Source organism: Pisolithus orientalis (assembly GCF_024613125.1).
Source record: "Pisolithus orientalis strain OTSU chromosome Unknown F5J12scaffold_50, whole genome shotgun sequence".
Classification (NCBI taxonomy): Eukaryota; Fungi; Basidiomycota; class Agaricomycetes; order Boletales; family Pisolithaceae; genus Pisolithus; species Pisolithus orientalis.
This window is the reverse complement of record NW_026260831.1, coordinates 253088-271368: the sequence shown is the minus strand read 5'-3', so window position 1 is coordinate 271368 and position 18281 is coordinate 253088. Positions and strand designations below refer to the sequence as shown.

At 45.2% G+C, this 18281-nt stretch overlaps 2 protein-coding genes across 2 annotated transcripts; one reads left to right on the top strand and one right to left on the bottom strand.

Annotated features, from left to right (window-relative positions):
• Nucleotides 1–222: 222 nt before the first annotated feature.
• F5J12DRAFT_726989 (uncharacterized protein) lies at nt 223–2300 on the top strand (the record flags this gene model as incomplete). Its single annotated transcript, XM_051741767.1, has 7 exons — nt 223–365; nt 419–813; nt 864–1076; nt 1111–1213; nt 1254–1441; nt 1466–1999; nt 2050–2300. Coding segments are annotated over 7 exons (1827 nt in total), but the record flags the coding sequence as incomplete, so codon positions are not given.
• A 3187-nt stretch (nt 2301–5487) lies between these two features.
• On the bottom strand, nt 5488–7299 carry F5J12DRAFT_786176 (uncharacterized protein; the record flags this gene model as incomplete). The annotated part of the gene is made up of 9 exons (XM_051743384.1): nt 5488–5625; nt 5657–5848; nt 5873–5974; nt 6026–6429; nt 6479–6553; nt 6613–6766; nt 6896–7086; nt 7143–7214; nt 7269–7299. 9 exons carry the CDS (start codon nt 7297–7299, stop codon nt 5488–5490), a joined length of 1359 nt encoding a protein of 452 aa, XP_051595704.1.
• Nucleotides 7300–18281: the final 10982 nt, after the last annotated feature.

Sequence of the window (18281 nt, the reverse complement as noted above, 5' to 3'; positions counted from 1 at the left end):
CAAGACCAGCATGGACTACCCAAAAGGACATTCTTGGATTGGCTGTCAGGTACACTTAAAATACATTTTAGTGACAATGTTTGGGTGCAAATATTTTAAATGCATCTGATAACCTTGTTCCAGACTTGTGTGGTGTTGTTTTGGGGATGAAAATTTTTCAATACAGCTGAAAACCTTGCTTTTGACTCTTCCTGTGCTCAATCATGCTTGTACTGGTAGAGATCCACCTGCAGCAATCACAGGGCAATCAATGCTGCTAATATTAACAAGTCCAATCTCTGGTCCACTGGGATTGGTGCCACAGCCTGTGCTTGGCATGGTTGCTTTGTTCCCCATTCTGTGGTGGATTTTCAGAAAGGAGAAAAGTCAGTGGACCTGATGGATGTACTGGAAGCCTTTGGAACTCATTTTGTGCCAGGTACATGAACATGGATTACTCCATCTACAGTGCTCTTGATTATCATTCAGAAAGCATCACAAAGGCCCTTGTCATTTATGATGTTGGGTGCCAGTGGAATATTAACTTCCAGAGTTGGGTAAAATCCAGCTGCTCTCTCCATCTCCCTCCCTCCCTGGAAATCATTCCTGCTGTGGGGAAGTTTCATCTTGCTGCCCACAAACTCTCTTGCTTTCCAAGATATAGCCTCAACTGTATCAAGGGTGCTGGTCATCTGGATGGTGAAATTTTGGAGACATTGTGGGCTCCATTCAATAAGATCTCTCCCACTGCAAGGTCTATGACTCAGGCCCACAGACAAGAAGTGCACAATGACCATATGAGAGATTCTAACTGGAAAAAAATTTTCAACATGGGTGAGAGACCTTTTCTTCAAAGAGAAGTTAATTTACTGTGTACATCTCAGTTCCTGCACTGTTGAAAAAATACAAGACCTCACACAAGTGCCTAGAAGAAATGAATCAGGCATATGAGCAGTTGACAGCTGTTCTAGACCCTGCCCAACTTGCCCAATGGGAGTTGGATGTTCTTGAGGCAGAAGCAAATCAAGGTGATTCCCTATACATTTATTTGTTGAAAGGGGAAAAAGGTCAGTATGTTCCTAAGAAACCCTGGGCATGTCTGATGGCCTGTAGCCCCTACCATAGTTGAAGTGCAGTTAAAGCTCATGAAAAATCCACCTGTGTCCCCAGGGAGCCATGGTTCTGTGGCTTGGCTTGTGGAAGGAATTAGCATAGAGGATGCACAGTATGGTCTGTGGTTTCCAGAAGCAATAGGTTGCTAACCAGACCTGCAGGGACCAGCTAAGATCTGAGCTTAGACAGAGCCACATGTCTACCAGACAAGAAGTCAAAGTCTCAGAGAAAAGAAAAAGACTTTCTGCCAGGATTGACAAATTCCATGGCACCAGCCAGGCATTTCTCAAAGGTTTGGAGGTGGATGGTGTCTTTATACCCCAGGATGATCCAGCATTCCTTGGGCAAGGTGAAGAAATTGATGACAATTGAGAGTACTGGGAAGATGATGAGGATTTGGAGGCTACAGAAGAAGGAGAGGAGCCACCTGCTGAGCTCATGAGTATATGGATGCCCTCATCCATTGGAGCAACCAAACTGATGGAGCTTGGCCTTCATGACCTCCTCAAAGAAGAAATGGAACTCAGGATTGGGCAAGCTAATGATTGTCTAGACCAGCTCCAAACCAACCTTGGACACAAGGCAATGTTATACAGGCAGAACTTCCACAGTGCACAATCAACTAGGGAAGGTACAAGAACCAAGCAGGACATCCAAAAAGTGGTGGCTCAGATAAACAAGCAGGGCAGAAGTTATCAAAGGGCAAGGCAAGCCATTCTCCAGTTGGAACCCAATCAAGAGATTGGACAAAAATATCAGGCTATTCAGCCCCAGGACCTGGCAGTGAGTAAGGATGTTACAGAGGAGAACCAGTTTGGGCAGGGAACCAGCAAAATGGCATGGTTTTGGATGATGGATGGTGAACAGGGTCAACTGAATGCTGAGAAGGGGGGTTTAATGGAGGAGTGTAAGTGTTAATACTACTCAAAAAAATCTCATCAATAAATTGTGGGGCAGTTTACAGGATCAATTGGCTCAAAGCAAGGGCAAGAAGGGACAGGTGGAAAAAAGAATTGTCATTGGTGAGGCATGAGATGGTTTGGGCCATCTTATGGTTTGAGTTCCAACAGGACATATGGGAGAAAAAGGCTCTACAATTGTTGGAACCAGGGAAAAAGGCTTATGCTCATAAGCAGATAGTGTTGTGGACTGACTTTTCCAAAAAGGCCCAATTGATGTTCCAAGGTAAACAAATGGATTGTATTTAGAACATGGGTATATGTGTATAGTTTTCCAATTACCCTTGCTTTGCACTTGGTATCTGAATCAAAGTGAATAGCAAATACATCAAAACAATCATACCATAATGGTACCTTTCCTAAAAGAGTGATGGCCAAAAACTTCAACATCCTGCCTAAATTGGGAAAGGCTGAAAAATTTTCACCTTGCTTCCAACCTCCATCATCTGTGCTGCTAATTATCCCCCTGATTTTATTCCCTCATGGCTGATTGGTCTGAAGTCTATTCTGACCTGCTGTCCTCCTATGTGGAGCAGTACACAGATGCCCAAGGGAATCCTGACCTCAGGGCCCAGATCCTGGTTGATGTGAAATCCCAGATCCTTCAGCAAGCATCTTCAGGATCTGTGGAATTGCCCCAGAACTTGAGAGTGGTATGGTATCTTTTTCATCAAGTTTCACATATCTCAAGTGTATTTAGGCCATCAGAAGGGTGTTTTTGCCAGAACTAGACCCTGAAGACCAGGATGATGAGGAACACATCATTGAGAGCATCCTGGCTGCAACAGACAAGAGGAAGGAGCAGCCTGGGACTGGTGAGGATGAGGATGCCAGAGAGGAGAGGACCAGACCTACCAAGGCTGGAAACTACAGAAAACCCTTCACTGATTTTACTGCCTCCCAGCAGCTCTTCAAAGAGGACATGGATGCCTATGATAGGGAGAGGAGGGACACCAAGGACCCCAAGACCATAGGTCAGAGTACCAAAATCATCCAACAGTGGTGGGAGTCTCTTGCAGATGACAAGAAGGCTGAAGCAGGGAGGGCTGCTTCCAAGTGGAATAAGTTGGGAGCTCCAAAAGAAACTCATGAATTGTCAGTGCTGGTCTACTTCAAATGTCTTATACTAATCATGCAATAATTCAGGTACAGGAGAAACAAAATTCCCACCATGGCCAGAGAGTTTATTGAAACAGTCCAATGGACCATGAGGTCAAATATAGTGATGTTGACAGGGTCACAACACATGGATGGGCCCATCTAGTAAGATGCACCCCTGCTGCAACATAAAGATGGGCCCATCAGTAATATCATTTATAGTGTCACAACATATGGAAGGGCCCATCAGCAGTATCATTTATATGGTCATAACATATGGATGGGCCCTTCAGTAATATCTTTTATATTGCCATAAAACAAGGACAGGTCCATCTAGTAAGATCCACCCCTGTCACAACATAAGACAGGCCCAACACCAATAGCACTTATAGCATCACATCATATTGATTGGATCACAGTAAAATATTGATGCAAGCTTCCTGACATGCTGTAATTTTCCAACAAGCTGCAAGTGGCTTGCCCACTATACAACTCTGACCTCATCCACCCCAGGCATGAACACTATACAAGACACCTCTAACACCCCCCACAGATGGTGAATGGAACTAACAGACTGCATTGCATCATACATGAAAGCCAGATTTCAAGAGGAGGTATTCAGTGGACCTTGCACCCTTCCAGATATATCAATTCCATTTCCAGTGTTATGTGAAGCAGATTGCATATCATCAGTAATCTCACAGGCCTATCATCACCCAAGTAAGTCCATCATGATGGTGCAATGGAAGTTTTCATCTTTCTGCAGTCAACATTGGTAAAAATTGGGGTGGAAAAACCTGCAGTGCAGAAGCTGCTGAGAGATACACAGAAGTGACTGAGCCATCCATTCTGGTGACCAACTCAAACACCATCCACATATGGTATTTGCTGGATGCTCTCAGCCCAAAAAGAAGGGTAAGGAAATGCAGAATCTTGTATTCTACTGACTTAATGGAATGGTAAGCTGACATATGGAGCCACCTTCATCTTCTGAGGGAACCACTGTGGGAGAGTATAAAGGCTCCCCCACAGGCATGGTGGACTGACAAGTAATATTTCTGCAATAATGCCAAGTTGAAAGGTGCCATCATCCTGTCACCCACATGGTTTCAACAGGGTCATGGGGTGGGTGATCATTTCCTGCCTTGTGAATAAAATGCTCATCCATCTTGAAGCCCAAAAATGGCTTCCTGGAGGCCTCACAGCTGCTCAAATCCAGGATGGAAGACACTTCTACAAGGGAATGGGTTGACCAAATGTCCAACACCAATGCCCTGTTATCTGTGATCCTGCATGTCATCCATCCATGAATGTATGCAGATGGCAGGGAAGTGTTGATCCACTTTGGCAAACAGGTGGAACAGCAGGTGGATTTGGATATGAGCTCCATACTGCTGATATGGAGCTCCACATATAGCAGCATGTCCATGATGGTGAATTGGGCAACTTGTTACCACAGGGATATCAATGGACAGGATCCATGGTATGACATGCTGGTAACTGTGGGCAACTACCCACCCTTGGACTTTGTCATTCCAACATTGAATCTGTGGCTGCACTACAACCCAGGGACAATCATTGCATTTTCAGGTTCAGCATTGGAGCATGGGGTGGGGGCTGTAGATGGTGACAGAGCATGCCTGGCATACTACATGCATGCCAATGTACATCAGTCAGTGCATGTTCCCATGTGTCAATCACTGCAGATGGATGACCTACTACCTAGACCAGTTGCAACTGGAGAACTGTTGATCTGAAGCTGCAAAATTTAATGTAAGATTTAGTAGGCAATGTGAATCTTGTATTTTATTAGGATATGCTGGCTCTTGAACTTTGGACAGGTGGTGTTGCCAAGATTTTGCAAATGGGTGGGTGCTTAGACATCATAGATTGGGCAGGTACTCAGAGCTAAAGGGTGTGCATCATAAACTGCAGCAAAAGTAAAACTACTCAGGCCATCATGCAGATGGGCAGGTTGTCAGACATCATGCAGATGGGCAGGGGTTCAGACATCATGTGAATGGGTGGATCTCATAAATTATCAACATTTGCATCAGACATCTTATGGATGGGCAGGTGCTTAGACATCATAGATGGATGGATACTCAGCACTAAAGGGTGTGTATCAGAAACCAAAACAAAACAAAAACCATGCATACCATCATGCAGATGGGTGGGGTTCAGACATCATGCATATGGGCAGGATCTCATAAATGATCAACATTCACAGCAATGTATATACAACCCAACTCCACAGTCAAAAACATGTAAACTATTGAAGCAGCATGCCCAACAACCCATGCAATGCCCACCACCTAGCATAGAATTGGTCAATTTTTCAACCCTGACCATTGACAACATTGGCATATTTCCAAATATTTTTGATGCAGTAGTTTACCTGCTCCTTGATATGGCCATTGAGACAGTCTGCAATTGGCACCTCAGGCAATGGCCATAAGCCCTGGGCCATCATCAACTATTTGCAGCAATGAGAATAAGTGGCATACCTTAAAAAAATCCCAGGCCACAGAAAACAATCCCTTGCCTTGCAATCTTTGGGAATCTGCTGTGTATTCCTTGGCACAATATAGCCACCAAGGGAATGCAAAGCCAGAATTGGGATCAGCTGCATGTGGGGTCCAATGTGGGACAATGGCACTGATATTGTCAATTATGCAAAATGTGCTAAGGAGAATTAGCTGCATTTGATCACAGAAGCTAACCTCATCATCTTGGTGTCTGAGGTACACATGGTAGCATGCTGGGAGGGGAGGAGTATAACTGGCATGCAACAATGTCACCAGAATCAAGCTATTAAGCTGATTCTGAAGGAATTAAGTATCAGTCCCACACTGAAAAATTGATGCAAAACCTACCAAGTCCATTGCTAGGTTTGCAAACCAATTTGTGGGCCATCCCATGATATTGGCAGTCTGCTTCAGATGTACAGAGGCCACCTCAATCTGGCATGCCAAGTAGAGGATACCCATCTCTACCACAGACTGGTGAGATGGGTGTGATTGGTTGGTGATGAATGGCTCAGGACAATTTTCAAAGGCAGAATGTGGATATTGAATGACTTCCATCAAATCAAGCATATTGATGAGTTGAAGGCCCTGAGAGGCAGCACCATACTGGTCCCTTGCAGCTATGCCCAATTCTCTTGCAATGGCATTTGCAGCCCACACAAGGTGCCTATTGAGGGTGGGATCAAATGGTGTGTTGCTGGGAGCAGCATTTCCATGGTAGCAAGATACCATGGCATGTAAGGCACACAGGACTAAAATTATTAATGTCAATGCTGTATCAGAGTAAGCTCATGCCCATACCTTGATCACAACATGGAACAGGTGCCAATCCCCACTGTTCCATTTGAAGAGATTTCTGGTCAGATGGAAGTTCACCTACATAGTTGATGGATATCACCAATCATGTGAATGGAACACATGAAATAAATACTCACCATTGCATATTTCTTTGAAAAGATCCCTCATCTCTGATTGTTTGGGCATGCCAAAAGTCAAAGGATTTGCCCTGTTGTCTTCATCCACTGCCAAGTCAAAAGATTCAACAGGTACATTTAGAATGAGCAGGGGAGGTGTTGGTTCCCTCGTATCCTGCAATTGAACAAGCAGGTTAGTTGGAGAATCAGGTTGAGGAGATCAGTCCCTTGGATTTGATGATTTGCAGGTGATGGGGAGAGGAGATGGTTCCCATGCATTGTGCAAGTCTGCCAGAAAATTGACCTGCATAGTAATGTCTTGTGCAGGTGTTGAAGACCTGTCCATCCTATTTAATTTCTCATCTGTGACTGGTGGTGCTGATGGTTCCCATGCATTCAGCAATTGTGCAAGTAGATCCACATTCATGCCATCCACTGGGGGAGCAGTTGGTTCCTGTTCATTCAGGAACCAATTCATCAAGTTGTCATGTTGATCTATTAATAGACAATTTGTTTGTTTGTTGGCTTGAAGGGCAATCATGCCAACTCACCACCCATGATTCTGTCCTCTGCCAGAGCAGTTGGCTCCAGCAGGAACTGATCCAGCAAGCTTTCACATGAATCTATAGTGAAAAGATGTTTGTGGTTGAGCTTGGAGAGAAATCATGCCCACTTACCAGCTGCAATATCCATGTTTGACCCTGTCATATCTGCCTTTCCACTTGAGACAATTGGTGGAGGGGTTGGCTCATGCAACTCCCAGTTGTACTAGCATCTCCTCCAGATTTTTGGACCATTTCACACAGGAGCTAGATTGCCTTGGCTCAATTGATCTTACATTTGCTGTGGATGGCTTAGGTCACTGGATCCAACAATGAAGACAACCTCACCTTGATGGCCAAAATGAACTTGGTGGGACTGTTCAGTGGACATATTTGACAACAATGGGTTCACTGATAGCTTGATGATCAATCAAGATTTAAACTTGTAGGAACAATGGTGAGAATATCATTCACACTGTGGGAAGCAAAGTTGGACAATGGCAGATGTAGCCAAATTTTGGGTAACAGCAATACACAGGAGATGAGCAGCAATATCTCCCTACATAGATAGCTACTGGTCACTTCCACACAGCCAATACATACACCTGTCCCACTCAGCTCTCTGCTCAATTGTCCCACTCAACCCTCCTGCTTAACTATCCCTCTCCCTGATATCAAAGATGCCACAACCATCATGGTGTCATCCTTGTGCTTCATCTCAAAATACTCATTGCTAATGTTGTAGACACTGGCACACCAGCCTTCCATATCTGCTGACCTTGTGGCTCTGGCCACTCAGCAATGGATCCATGCCATCCAAATGCCATTTGCAATTCTCTCTGCTACACTTTCAATTATGCACCCTCCTTTGTACAATGCCAGTCACCAAGCCATGTGGAAGCTGACTGAGTGGTCTTCCATGAATGATCCTGAAATGTCAGCAGTCCTCTGACACTGGCCAATGGTTTACACCAACATCTCCATGATTGCTAACCAGTTGGCTCCCCTCCATTGTGACCTGCAATCCCATGCCAACTGGTATGACATGCTTGTTAGTGTCGGCAATTATTCTGAATGTGTTCTTGACATCCCCTCTCTTGGTCTTCAATTCAATTACTGGCCTGGCACTGTTGTAGCCTTTTCTGGCTGGCTTTTGCAGCATGGTGTGAATGATGTGAGCAGCGACCATTGCTCACTAGCATTTTACATGCAGGACAATATTCACAACTGGCTTGGAGTCCCTCAAAGTGATTGGATGCATGTTCCATTGGTGTGGCAGCTTCTCACAGGCATGTAATGCACCCATTGCACCCTGTATTGTATTGTATTGGTCCTTATTTAATGCCCTGGGAATCCAGTATTTGATCAGCATAATCCCAATTTGAATGAAATCTATGAAATCAATGCAATATTACTAGCCACCATTCTGTGATTGTATGAAGTATAGGTTATGATCTTATACTGGTGGTAAGATATGCAGTATACTGACAATTCATGCTATGCTTCATGTCCATATCTATAGTACCCTAGCTGTGTGCTGCCATATGCAGAACTATCTGTGCTGGATGCCATGCACTGACATGAATCCTACTCAATCCAGATGTGTGCTGTGGTATGTTGGGTCAATGCCATCAGCTGCTGAGAACTGCTGGTTTATTCTTCTGCATCTAACCATGTGCTGCTGTATGCAGAACCATCCATGCCACACATCAAACCTTGATGTGGATCCTAAGGCAGTCAGGTGTTTACCACTGTTTGCCATGCCCATGCCACCAACTGCCACCACATTGCTGGCATGTGCTGAGCAATATCTACTGGCTGCCACAACCCTCCAGAGACTCCTAGAGCAGGTGCCACCAGGTGCCATGGTACATGTTGCCACAACTTCACCATGAATTATGCTGCATGCTGCAATGTGCCATACTCAGTGTATGAAGAAGTCCCTGAAGTGGAAAAGAATGGTGCAGAAAATTTATAGTACCATAATTAGTAAGTGTAGTGTCATCGGAATTAAATTCCGAAGGTCAGGGAGAAACTCCGAGCCCTCTGGGTGAAACCCTAAGAGGCTACCATAATTCTGGAACACATTCTTGACACTCCCCCTCAATTGGAATGGAGTCTGAGTGCAGATGCAAAGTGTTTCACCTTGATGCTTGGTAAAGGTTTGGTAAGGGTATTGGCAACCATGTCATCAGTAGGACAATAAATTAAACAAAAGGAATGGTTTTCCACAGCAAAATGAATGAAATGGTATTGTATATCAATGTGCTTGGTGTGAGCATGGTAGCTGCCATCCTTGGTGAGTGTGATGGCAGATTGGCTGTTGGAATACAGTGGGATAGGATGTTTGAGTGGTTGGAAAACTTCCCCAATGAGTCATTGAAGCCACAAGCCCTCCTTGGCTGCATGAGTTGCTGTGATGTACTCTGCTTCTGCAGTCAAGAGCATGACAAGTTCTTGTTTCTGTGAAGCCCAACTGACAGCTCCACCATCTAGTAGGTAGGTGTATCTGCTCATAGCATGTTGATGCTCCTGTGAAGCTCCATCTGCATTGGTATAGCCCTTGAGGCCTTGTTCTGTATTTCTGAACATCAAAGCAAGTGCTTTTGTGCCTGAGATATACCTATAGATTCATTTCATGGCTTCCCAGTGAGTCATGTTGGGTGTGTTGTTGAACTGTGCAACTGTAGAGACAGCAAATGCAATGCAGGGTGTGTTCCAATGGCAAGGTGCATGAGGGAGCCAACAATGGCATGGTAGGGTATGTTTTTCATCCATGCAGCTTCTTCAGCTGGCTGCAGAATTTCTCCATGGGAGAGTCCTATGCTGGGGTCCATCGGAATTGTGGCTGGTTTGCAGTTGGTGAGGTTGTATTTCATTAGGATGGCCTTGATATATGACTGCTGTGATAGGGATATGGTGTGGGCATCTCTATTTTGCATCACCTTCATTCCAAGTAGCCAACTGATGGGCCCTAGGTTGGAGATTTTGAAATGAGTGCTGATTTCTTGTTTAAATGAGCAGACTAGCAGTGGGGAACTGCCTGTTATAGTGCACTCATCAATGTGGCTGGTGAGGATGAGAATTTCTGATCCTATGCGACTGTAGAATACTCTCTAGTCTGTGTGAGCCCTGGTGAGCCCAAGATCTGTGAGAGTAGCACATAGCTTCTGGTACCACTGAAGTGCACCTTGTTTTGAGCTGTATAATGCGACACTTAGCTTCCCTACTGGATAGGAAAAATTCCACCCTATAGTGTAGCCCTCAGGGAGCTCCATGTAGATGTCTTCACCATCTCCAAGTTTGCCATTGAGGAATGCCAAGTGGAAATCAAAGATGTCAATATCCCAGTCATTGCATGCAGCAATTGTGAGTATAGTGTGAAGAGATGCAAGTCTTGCAATGGGAGCATATGTTTCATCATAGTTGATGCCCTGTATCTGAGAGTAGCCCTTAGCAACTAGGTGGGCCTTGTACTTCTCGATCTCCCCAGTAGCATTGCATTTGATCTTGAAGACCCATTTGCATCCTATGACATTTGCACCTTTTGGGCACTCAACAATGTCCCAGGTGTGCACTTCCTCTAGGCTCTGTAATTCTGCATTTATGGCATTTTGCCACTTCAGCCAGTCAGCTCACCATTTTGCCTCATGTACTGTTGATGGGTCCAGCCCTTCAGCTTCAGCCATCCCTGCCACCATAGCATACACCATGTTGGTGTTGTCTTCATCAGCAGCTAGTTCATCATTGAACATGTAGGTAGCATTCTCTCAGGATTTTGGGCTGTTTGGGTTGCTATCACTCTCTCAGAGTTCTTTTACAAAGTTGAGAGGGATGTGTCCATCATGAGTGCCTTCCCCTGCACATAGGCACCTCATATAGTCTGATTCAAAGCACTGGCAAGTGGAATGATGAGGTTGAGGTGGAGGTGTTTTGAAATTCTCTCCAAGTGGGTCCAAAATGAGTCTCAGAATTTCTGAAGTTGCTTTGGTGGGTCACTTGACTGTCTGTGTGGCCTCAGAATTTCCTTGTGAGGTGTTGGAATTCCCCTGCTCCCCCTCAAGTGGCACACCATGTGGTACAGACACATCTTGGCACTTGAAGATGACACTTTGTTTGATTCCAATTGCTTGTGTGTCAGGCCAGTAGATGCAGTGGCCATTGCTCTCAGGGTCAAAACCTACCCAGTGTCCATCTTGGGCTCACATGTCTAGCTTGGAGCCAGAGGTATCATGAACCTTGACATGACATCCCCAGACTGGGATTTTTGAGAGGTTGGGTGGTCTGTTGTAGAGCATTTCATAGGGGGTCTTGGTGCCTAGACAACAAGTTGATGAGCAGTTTTTGAGCCAAGTCACATGCATGATGGCCTCCCCCCAGAGGTTCTTGGGTAGGCCACTGGCATGAATCATTGCATGTACACACTCAATGAGTGTTCTTTTGAGTCATTCTGCAACTCCCTTGTGTTTGGGGGTATTGTGGACAGTTATGCATCATCCTGTGCCTTGGGATTTCAGATATTCTGAAAATTCCACACTAAGATATTCTCCCCCTCAATCTGAGCAAAGTCATTTGACTTTGGTATTGAACTGCATATTCAGCCATGCTTCATAGGCCCTGTATGATGTGAAGGTCTTGGCTTTTGTCTTCTGGAGGTACAGCTTGGTCTAGCAGGTGTGGTCATCTGTGAACAACACATAGTATTGGCTGTGGCCAGGGGTTTAGACTGCAGAAGGTCCCCAGAGATCTGTGTGGACCTTGTCACCTAGGTGTTCATGGCAGGGTGGGTCATGCTCCTTCCCAATGGGCTTCTGAGTTGCTTTGGCATACTTGCATGAATTGCATGTACCCATGGTAGAATGTCCTTTATCCAGCTTAATTCCAGTGATTGTGCTGTCCTTCAGCATGTGCCAGATGGCTTCAGGAGTGATGTGGCCAAGCCTGATGTGTATCTCCTCCATGGTTAAGGATTCTGTGGCCTTAGCTAGGCCTGCAAAGGCACAATGAGGTTGTTTGAGACAGTAGAGGCCTTTTTGCATCAGAATTTCAGCTACTTTCTTTTTCTGAGTGTTGAAAATTTGACAATGCTTGTCTCAGAATAATGCAGCATACCCAGTGACATCAAGTTTGCTAATGGGAATGAGCATGATTCCCATCTTGGGGGCATAGAGCATGTCCTTGAGTTGAATGTGGGTTTGCGCAGTGCCATTTGGGAGTGAGGTTGCAAGGTCACCTTTCCTGATGGCATGGAAGGTGTGGTTGTCAGCAGTGGTGATAGGTTTAGGAATGATTGGCTTGTAGTCAAGGAATTTGCTGTGGTAGGAGGACATATGATGTGAAGCACCTGAGTCGAACAGGATGGTCTCTTCTGCAGAATTTAGGCTTTCACCTGTGAGGAGAGCATGGTTGAAGGTGTTTGTGTATGTGTCTTCATCATTGTTAACAATGTCCTGGGGGTTTGGAATTTCTTCCCCCACAATTTCCATGATCCAGTCATCATCCTGCAGATGCACTAGCCAAACTCCATCAGGTTCAGAGTCAGCACTGGTCTGTGCACTCAAGCTGGCTTATGTGCTGGCCACAGTGGCCGCTTTTCTGGTGCCTTTCTCCTTCTTTGTCCCTTTTCCTTTGTTCTGGAACCATTTGGGCACTTGCCCAGCTTTTCTGCCACCCTCTTCCCAGCATTGGTCTCACACGTGACCTTTCTTTCCACAATTTTTGCAAGTAGACTTCTTTCCATCCTTCACTGAATAGGCTGTGTCTTTGGAATTTCCAGAGTTTCCAGAATTGCCTCTCTTCATCTGCATTTGGTGCCTATCATATTCATCAAAAATTACTTTGATTATAAAGTCTGGAGATAGGTCCTTTTGCATGACCAGGGCCAAAGACATTATAGCTGTGAGGTTGGAGTTGTATGAAGTGGGAAGTGAACTGAGGATGATGGCTGCAAAGTCATCATCTGTGAGAGACTGTCCAAGTGCAGCAAGTTGTTCACACATCTTGTCAAAGTGAGCATGGACATTGCCTTTTTCTGCACAGCAGGATTCTTGAAGTTTTCTCTGAAGATCAATTGCAATGATGCAAGAGCAGTTTTGGAAAAGATCGGTGAGGACACCCCACACACTCTTTGCAGTCTCTTCCTTCAGAACTCAAAGGAACAATGATTATGGGAGTGACACAGTGATCACTTGCTTGACATATCCATTGTCCTTTGCCCATTGCCAGAGTTTTTCTGGGTATTCATTGACAAGTTTTTGCTCCATGGCTGTGGGCTTCCAGGAGTCTTTTCCCACTGAAGGGTCTTCTAGTTTTGCATCCAAGCTGGTCAGGTGTCCAATCAGCCCATTCAACCCAAGCCTTGTAATATAGCCAGTTGCTTCCATCTGCATTTAGGGTTGGGACTTGTAAGGAATGATTGTCTTTTGCCATAGTGGGTATTCTTGCTGTGTAATAACTCTTTTGGAATTAGAGCACAAGAGCAGGGCTCATAAACTAACAAAGTTATGAGTATCTACACTATGTCAGTACCAGGTAAATGAATGTAAGTATAGGTAGGCTCACCTCAGTGTATAAAGAAGTCACTGAGGTGGAAAAGAATGGTGTGGAAAATTTATAGTACCATAATTAGTAAGCATAGTGACAACAGAATTTAATTCCGAGGATTGGGGAGAAACTCCGAGCCCTCTGGGCAAAACCCCAAGAGGCTACTGTAATTCTGGAATGCATTATCAACAAAAGAACTATGGTCCCATTTCAATGGCACCTCCCCTTGCCCTGTCAGCTTGACCTCCACTGATCAGGATGGATTCATAACTGTAACTCCTCCCAACACTGATGAACTTGCTAAGTGGCAGAAAAGCAAAAATATGGTGAAACACTTACTCACCCAACAGATTCCTGATTCCACTGCCCTCTGGGTGTGTGGCCTTAACAGTGTCATGGCTATGTGGAATGAGATCATTCATGAGTACATGGAAAAGGGTACTTATGCACAGACCAACATTTGCACCAAGTTTTTGAACTTGCAGTGCCCTGTCAATGGTGATGTCCACCAGTTCTTGGATGATCTGTTTACAAAGAGAGAGAAGTTAGCTGCCATCAGCATACAGATCAAAGAAAAGGATTACTGCTTGACCATCATCCAATCACTGCCTAAGTACCTTGCTAGCTTCATGTCTGGACAGCTAGCAACAGCCTGCTTGTACAATCCAACACAAACCATTGACCCTGACATCCTCATCTCCCTGATCATTGAAGAGTCAGAAAGGCAAGGCCATAAAGAGACTCAAAACTCATGAGCAAAGCAGAAAGCTTGCAATGGCAACGAAGCCTTGGCTTTGACCCCTGGGAATTACTCCAGTCAGGGGCAAGGAAATGGAAGGAATGGAGGATGAGGGGGAAGTTCAAGAGGGCATGCTTGCCAGTGAGGACCATTGTCACACACCAAAGGTGTTGTGGACATGGTTACAGTTGACTCTGCCTAACTTGTCAACAAGTTGCATGCAATGCCCATGCCATGCAGATGAAGACTAAAGGCCTCATGCATAGAAAGACTGCTGGATGTTAACAGTCATCCTTCACACAAGAACAAGTTGTCAGTGCCAGAGAGAAGAGAGGAAGTGAGTTAAGCATGCATTAAAGGTTTTTAGCACCCATGTACAGCATTCCAGTTTTCATTGTATCTCCACTGTTTCCAAAGATATTGACTCTGTTCTCACACTTGCTTAAAGTGCTCAGCCATGCAGTTCTGCCTTCCAAATTTGGAGAGGATCCTTGCACCCTGCACATTTCTACAGCACTCCATCCATCAGACACTCATTTTGCTAAGTCTATCAATCATGGCACCTCTTCATCAATCATCTTGCTTGTCTCATTTGCCAGAGACAGTGGCTATGTATATCTGCCAGGCATTCCCACCAGCTTCCATCCTGAAGCCCCCTGGTTCATCCCATTGTTGTCAGCCCCATCTCATCCCATGCAGCTTGGTCAGCATGTTCTCCTTGTCAGTATGACTTCCAGAACAGTTAGAAAGGTCTTATGTGGTTGTTTTTGTCTCCCTGGTTGATGAAGCATATGGATTGTTCCTCCCTGCTCCCTGCACTGTCTTTATTCCAGTCTTGTCCATCATTCTTCCTCCATTGTGACAGCTGCAGCATAGTCTACTGTTCTCCAGCCTCCCTGATTGCACTCATGACAAGTATGATGTGCATCTTGCCTTCTTACTGCAACACCCAGCAGAAGATGTCCCCCCTTCTCCTCCTCCTCCATCAGAGCCCCATTCATGAAGCTTTTGTTAACTTCACTGAGAGGACGAAAGGGTGGGAGATGTGATTGCTTATGCTCCCATTTCCCCACAGACCCCCAACACCCAAGCCCCTTTGATGCCTGACTCATGCCCTTCAATTCTGGAATTAATACTTCCCTATCTGGAAACACCAACCATCTGTCATGCCATCTTCAGATCTAGAGATGTCTCTGCTGAGATCTGACTTACATCACCACCCCCTAATGTGATATCAGTGTGCTTACTCAGTTTCTGACTCCATTGGACTGATTCTATGATATTTTGACTATCCTTGACTTGTTTATTGCCAATACTTACCAATCTTCTTTGCTTGCTTACTTTTCATTTCTTGCTTACTCATCATGATTACTCAGTCCTTACTCATTACTTACCAAGTGTTTGTGACTTGTTTGTCACAAGCTGTGCTCCCCCCACAGTATATAAACCCCCATGTACTTAGCTACAACCCCCAAGCAATCCAGAAGTCAGTTCAGCTCCCCCAGTGCATAACTCATCATCAACAGTTGAGGCTCATTCAGAAGAGTCTATCTGTCACCATCCATCATCCTTGGTAGTTGAGGCTCCATCAAGGGTCTATCTACCTCCATTCCTTATCTGAAGCTTTCTCTACTCTTAGTCAGCAGTCTTGCTTAGTCATCCCTCCACTCCTGCATAACTTGACATCAACTTGTGCCAGGAGCATGTTTTATCAAAGTCCATTATTCCAGAGGTCCTTTTGGCTGAACACCTTCACTCTGTTCAGCATCCCCTGTCCAGTCATTGCTTGCTTGTCTGCTCCTGCATAACTCATTGACAACTTGTGCCAGGAGCACCTCCACTTGAAGTCCCCCCCACATTAGATTTTCTTCTGCACTCCAGGTTCCACAGAGGCAAACCACCACTTGCACATTATTTGTCTTTGGTGTTGGATTTGTTTGGTTTTCACCAGCTTTCCACACTTTGACTCACAGCGAGGCAAACCACTCTCATGCAACATAGCATGGACTCTCTCCAACAAGGTGTGGTTGAGATGCTCAGCAATCCCATTATGCTGTAGGGTGTCATGCACAGTGAGTTTTTGCTTTGTACTGGCTGCTTTAAGATACATCACAAATACTTTTCCTAGATATTCACTGCCTTGATCTGAGTGGAGGATTTTCACACAAGTGTTGTGCTGAGTGTGACACAAGGCTTCAAAGTTCTTGTACATGGTGAAGGCTTTGCTTTTCTGGCAAAGGAGATGGATGTAGGTGAGTTGTGTTTTGTCATCAGTGCAGGTAATGTAGTAACATTGTCCACCAAGAGTTTCCACAGGTGTGGGTCCCCAGAGGTCAGTATGCACCTCCTCCACAAACTCTTGGGCTCGCTCTCTGGTGTGTTCCTTCACAACAGGTTTTCTTGTTGCCTTCATGTATATGCAGGCTTCACAAAAGGTTGGTTCATCTTTTGATAAGTCAAACTTCAAACCTGACATGAGTCCCTTTTCAGCTAGGCTATGTGTGACAGATGGGGAGACATGTCCCATCCTATGATGGAGTTCCATTATAGTTATGGTTTCAGCTGCTGCATTCATGCTGTCGCAATTGTTACTGTGGACAACATGGTAGAGCCCAGCTTTGGATTTAGGAATGTGACCAATGATGTCATCAGTCTGGTCCATGTACAAGAACTTTGAAGCCTTGTGTCACACTCAGCACAACACCTGGTCCAGACTCAACCTGGACACTACAAACTTGACAGTATTTCAGAGTGACTACTTGTGTGGGTCTAACACATCATGGCAACAAAGACTCATTTCCAACCCCCCCATGGCTGCTCAGCCACCAACCCCAATTCTGCAGGCAGAGTGTACTGGCATGAAGTCCAGCTTGTGGAATTTGAGGCAACAGGGGTAACTGGAGTTTTTTAGAGGCAACTGGCATGGATGAGTGGTGATGTGGCTGGGTGGTGGCTGGGCTACTGAATTCTGGATGACTCTGGGTGAATGCAGAATTTCTGGATCAGCTCATTGATGACTGGATGACATGCTGAAGGTCAGGAGAAACTCCAAAAGTGACAGGGGTTGGGAGGAAACACAAGGTTATGAGCAGGAAGAATTCTGAAAGCATCTGAAGGCCTAGAGTGATAGGGGTTTGTCACAGTGGCCAGTGGAATTTAGTGACAGATTCCTGTTCCAGCCTCAGGGAGTATACAGCTCCCTACACTGGGGTGGAACAGAGGTCTCCAGATGTAACCTAGGGTAAAACAGATAAGGAGAAATGAACTATGTTTGGTATCAAGTGGTATGTAGGTCACCCCAGGGGGGGACTTCAGATGCTGACTGTCCCCAGTCAGCACAGGAGAAGGAATGAGGGTAACAGTAGCAGAAGAAGCTGCAGATGGATGGGTGTGCCTGTGGAAGGAGGCAGGGGTAACATGGCAGAAGAGGGTATGGAAGCAAGTATGAAGGAAAAAAGGGAAGGGCATGATGGACAGGCTGTGGGTGCTGGAAAGGGCAGATACAGTGGCTCAAAAAACTGTCCCAATGCTTGAGCAATTTTGATTGATGGGAGTGTAGAATGTTAATGACTGAGAACTGGTCCAAGCAGTTAGTGTGGGGGGTGAAGCCCATGGTCTGGGCTTTCTAACAAGTCCTAGGTGATGATGGCCAGGTGAAAACTAGTGGAGGTATGATCCATTTGGTGTGGTGATGCATTGGGACAGTCTTTTGAGTTTGAACCCAGTCTGCATAGTTTTGAGTTTAACAAAGTTTAAAATGCTGTGAGGTGCTTACTAATGCTTACATAAATCATATGGTCTATTCAAGGATTTGTCATCATACAAACAATGCCAAACAATGTTTTGGTACCATCAAGGCTCCCTCT